Below are 4,957 nucleotides of genomic sequence, written 5' to 3'. Positions count from 1 at the left end.
TAATTGCATTCTTTTCTCAGCAAAACAGATAAGGAAATTCAAGAGAATATGGCTAATGAAAGGAGAGACGAAAGCTTTGCATATGCCAATCAACTGGTGACGGCTTCAGTGCTACCCATGACAATGCAAGCAATAATTGGGCTGGGAGTTTTTGAGATCATAGCCAAAGCTGGTCCTGGAGCAAAGCTCCCAGCTTCAGAGATTGCCGCTCAGTTGCCCGCCACCAAGAATAAAGACGCACCTATGATGCTGGATCGGATGCTCAGGCTTCTGGCTAGCCATAGTGTTGTTGAATGCTCAATTGATGATGCTGATGATTCTCAGAGACTATACGGTTTGAATGACGTTTCCAACTACTTTGTGCCTAATAAAGATGGTGTCTCATTCGGCCCTGTGTTGGCCTTAATTCAGGACAAGGTCTTTATGGACAGCTGGTTTGTCTACTCTCTCATTTTAATTCTCTGTAATTTTGTTTTTTAATTAGGGTAAAAATTCATGGGCTAATAATACAATCTCTCTCACTAAACCTTCAGATCCAATCACGCATGTCTTCTAAGTCTTAAATCATAATCAACTTCATAATCAACTTATTTGTAAATTCATTTTTGGTCATCGGAAAAGAAAAAAAAATTAATTATAAAAGAGATCATTAAAATGTCAAATGTATACTCTCAAACTTATAAATCATTAATAAATATACCTGCAGTCAAATCAATTAAAGAATGGATGAAATATTGTTGGTAGTGTTTTAATTACTTGCAGAGGAAACGAGGAAAAATGTTTTCTTTCGGGAGTGAAGGCATGGGTGTAATGTGAAAAAGACAATACTTTTTGTTCTATTTGAGAGCATTAATTGAGTGATGTTCTTTAGTTCAATAGAAATCCTTAAAGAAAAAAAATACAAAAAGATTTCCATACTCTAAAGATTTGAGGAAAGGATGTCAAGACTTTTTTTATCATAAGATGCTTTAAAACTAATAATTAAAAAAATTGATTTTAAAATTTTTTAATAAATATAAATATAATATAAGTAATGTAATCTGTTTAGAAGACTAACAAAATTAAAATATTTAAATATTTAAATATTTAAATATTTAAATATTTAAATATTTAAATTTTTATATTTATTTTAATAATATATTTATATTTGTTGTAGAGATAATTGGGTTAAATACTTTTTAGAATTAAAAAAATCTCTCATACTAATAATGTTAAAATTATTATTTCACAAAATATTCAAAATAATTTAAATTTTAATACAATTATTTTAATATTATGTTTACATTTATTATAAAATTTAGTTTAATATAATAAAATATGTCTAATAGATTGTTAAAAATATTAAAATATTCTTAAATATTGAAATTATTTTAAAATATATATATTATTAAATTTATTTTAGTATTATATTTCTATTTATTATAAAACATTGAAGTCAATTTTTTTGGTTCAATAGAGAAAAGGGTATCATGATAAAAAAAAAGTCTTAGTATCCGTTGTTGAAAGCTCGAGAATCTTCATGACTATTTTCCCAAATCATGGGATGTAGATGTTCTTTTCCCACAAAAATATTCTAACTTTATCCATAGAATTTCATCAGTTAAAAGATTCTTTTGGGTGCTATAATCACATGCATGGAGAGAAAATAGAAATAAAATCTTTTAGGGAAAACAAAATAAAGGCAGGGACCTAGCTATATGTAAAGGTACTACAAACTACATATCTCCTAATTTTGTGACGTTGCTAGAATTCTGTAACCCCTGGATCCTAATTTGTGACATTGTTAAAATTCAATATCCCATCCGGATGATAATATTACCCTATTTTCCGATTTTCTTTTTTATTGTCACAAAGTTGTATGTGACAATTATCAGTTAAGATATAACATAAAATTCTGGAAGAAAATGAAATCCTCTACTCATCTTGTATTTTAAGAATTTCATGACACGTACACATCATATATATAGTTTAAATGTATTCCTTTATTATTATTGTTTTTATCAATCACCAATCAATGTATCTAAAAACGTTAAGCCAAATGCAAAATGATGAGATGAATAGAGGATCGGGATCTGAATCCAATTCTAGACTGATTGATTAATTAGTCATATAGGTCCCAATTGAAAGAAGCTATTACTGAAGGAGGAGTTCCATTTGATCGAGTACATGGAACGCACGCTTTCGAGTATCCGGGATTGGACCCCAGGTTCAATGAAGTTTTCAACATAGCGATGTACAACTATACCAATTTGGTCATTCAGAAAATCCTTGAGGCGTACAAAGGTTTCGAGCACATACAGCAACTGGTTGATGTTGGTGGTTGCCTTGGCAATACCCTGAAAGCCATCACTTCCAAGTACCCCCACATTAAGGGCATCAATTTCGACTTGCCTCATGTTATACAGCATGCCCCAAAGTATCCTGGTATGAACTATTATCTATATTTATAATAATATAAGGGATTTGGGTAAGCGGCGTTTAAGTATTTTTTTTTTAACGGGTCATCCCAATGTAAATACTGGAGCAGGAAGGAGGCCAATTAGGAAATTTATTTGGGTTTTGCTCAATCTCCTTTTTTTTCCCTTAAATGTCAATTGTTATGAAGAAATGTATATTATCAATTGGAAAATGGTAAAAAGACAAAAAGCTGAAAAAACAAATTGAAAAAAATCATTTAAACATACTCGATTTACAATATCTACAATTTACTGAAAAAACCAGATTCGATTTACTGTTGTTTTTGTTAACATTTTGTCTAAATTTTTTACCCAGATATCAGTGCTCTTATGAATTCTCTGTCCACCATACAACCAGATCCTAACCGAGGAAACTAAATTGTATGTATTACAGGTGTTGAGCACGTAGGGGGCGATATGTTTCAAAATGTTCCAAAAGGTGATGCCATTTTTATGAAGGTAAGTTTAATTTGACTTTAATTTTGAGATATTAGGTGTTCGATCCTTAAACAAATTTCATGATACTTCAAATTTTGTAGTGGATACTCCACGATTGGAGCGATGAACATTGCTTGAAGTTGTTGAAGAATTGCTACAAAAGTATTCCAGAAGATGGAAAGGTAATTGTTGTGGAGGCAATACTTCCAGAACTGCCTGAGACTAGCACTCATTCAAAAATAAATTCCCAAGGTGATGTGCTCATGATGACTCAAAATCCAGGGGGAAAGGAGCGAACAAAGCATGAATTCACGACCTTGGCTACTGAAGCTGGATTTAGTGGCATCAGATTTGTATGCTTTTTTTACAATTATTGGGTTATTGAGTTCTACAAGTAGCGTGAAGAGAAGAAGTCAAAGTTTCTGTTGGTGTTTTCCTAAAGTTTAGCTACTTTCAGTTAAAATAAATCCTAGTCTTTAGGATATGCTTGTTACTACTTTCAAGTTGTTAGTTAGTGTTAGCACGTTGCTGCAGTGGCAAATGTGAGCTAATATTTCGCTTTTCTGTTATTATGTAAAGGCTATTTATAAAGCCTCAGTTTGTCCAATAAGATAATGAATCATTCCCACGATTATTGAGTTTCTTGTTGCTTTAGCTTTTGATTCTTAACATTGTGGTATCAGAGCCCCCACTGGGACATGAGAAAAAGAAAAAGCTGCAGCTTTGAGTGATTCACAAACACAGTGAGAAAGAGAGATGACTAGTGAAGGGAATTTCGTTCAGCCAGCCATTCCTCGCTTTGTTGGTCACTATGACCATTGAAGCATGCTAATGGAGAATTTCCTGCGTTCAAAGGAATATTGGGGACTGGTGGAGACTGGCTATGATGAGCCAGCAAGTGGATCAGTACTCACGGATGCACAGCAAAAGATGACAGATGAGTTGAAGCTGAAAGATTTGAAAGTGAAGAATTACCTCTTCCAGGCCATTGATCGAACAATCCTTGACACCATTCTCAAGAAGGATATTGCCAAAGAAATTTGGGATGCCATGAAGAAAAAGTTCGAAGGGAATGCAAGGGTCAAGAAGTCTCAACTTCAAGCTCTTCGACGAGAATTTGAAACTCTAGAGATGAAGTCCGGTGAAGAAGTGATAGAGTACTTCTCTAGAGTCATGACTGTGGCAAACAAGATGCGAGTGTATGGAGAAGATATGCAGGATGTAAAGATTGTAGAGAAAATTCTGCGTACTCTCACAGAGAAATTCAACTACATTGTTTGCTCCATTGAGGAGTCAAAGGACATTGATAGTCTTTCTGTGGATGAACTTCAGAGCTCTTTAATTGTACATGAGCAGAAGTTTCGAAGAACTAGTGGTGAAGAACAGGTCTTGAAGGTTGCATTTGAAGAAGGAAGAGGTAGAGGTGAAAGAGGACGAGGTCAAGGCGTTTCCAGGGGCAGAGGAAGAGGAAGAGGCAGGCAAACATATAACAAAGCTAATGTGGAGTGCTACAATTGTCACAAACTTGGACACTATCAATTTGAGTGTCCAAGCTGGGATAAGGAAGCAAATTGTGCTGAATTAGACGAGGAAGAAATGTTACTCATGACTTATGTGGAAAAGAATGGAGCTCGAAGAGAAGATGTTTGGTTTTTTGACTCGGGGTGTAGCAATCACATGAGTGGTGACAAGAGCTTGTTTTGCGATTTCGATGAAAGTTTCAAGCATACAGTGAAGCTGGGAAATAATACAAGAATGGAGGTGACAGGTAGAGGCAATGTGAGACTAAAAGTAAAAGGTACTACTCATGTTGTTAGTGAAGTTTATTATGTACTGGAATTGAGAAATAATTTGCTGAGCATTGGACAACTTCAAGAAAGGGGTCTAGCAATTGTCACTCAACATGGAAAGCTCAAGATGTATCATCCAGAGAAAGGGTTGATTGTAACAACTGATATGACAACAAATCGGATGTTTATGATGATTGTAAGTTTTCTACCGCAAAGAGCAATTACTCAAACATCATCTTGTCTCTATACTCGTACACAAGATATGGCGCATCT

General features: G+C 34.1%; 1 protein-coding gene across 2 annotated transcripts; it reads left to right on the top strand.

Moving 5' to 3' along the window:
- The first annotated feature begins 6 nt into the window (after positions 1-6).
- On the top strand, positions 7-3,532 carry LOC18046501 (caffeic acid 3-O-methyltransferase). 2 transcript variants are annotated; one of them, XM_024189891.1, is made up of 5 exons: positions 10-434; positions 2,114-2,424; positions 2,851-2,915; positions 2,996-3,076; positions 3,177-3,532. In XM_024189891.1, the coding sequence occupies exons 1-5, from the start codon at positions 49-51 to the stop codon at positions 3,339-3,341; spliced, it is 1,008 nt and encodes a 335-aa protein (XP_024045659.1). In that variant the 5' UTR covers positions 10-48; the 3' UTR covers positions 3,342-3,532. The 2 variants fall into 2 exon arrangements, with proteins under 2 accessions (XP_006441603.1, XP_024045659.1); XM_006441540.2 differs by having other exon boundaries at positions 7-434; positions 2,996-3,328.
- The last annotated feature ends 1,425 nt before the right edge of the window (positions 3,533-4,957 follow it).

Source organism: Citrus clementina, unplaced genomic scaffold, assembly GCF_000493195.1.
Source record: "Citrus clementina cultivar Clemenules unplaced genomic scaffold, Citrus_clementina_v1.0 scaffold_3, whole genome shotgun sequence".
In the NCBI taxonomy this organism is placed as follows: Eukaryota; Viridiplantae; Streptophyta; class Magnoliopsida; order Sapindales; family Rutaceae; genus Citrus; species Citrus x clementina.
The sequence above is the reverse complement of the archived record's forward strand: the minus strand, read 5'-3'. Positions and strand labels throughout refer to the sequence as shown.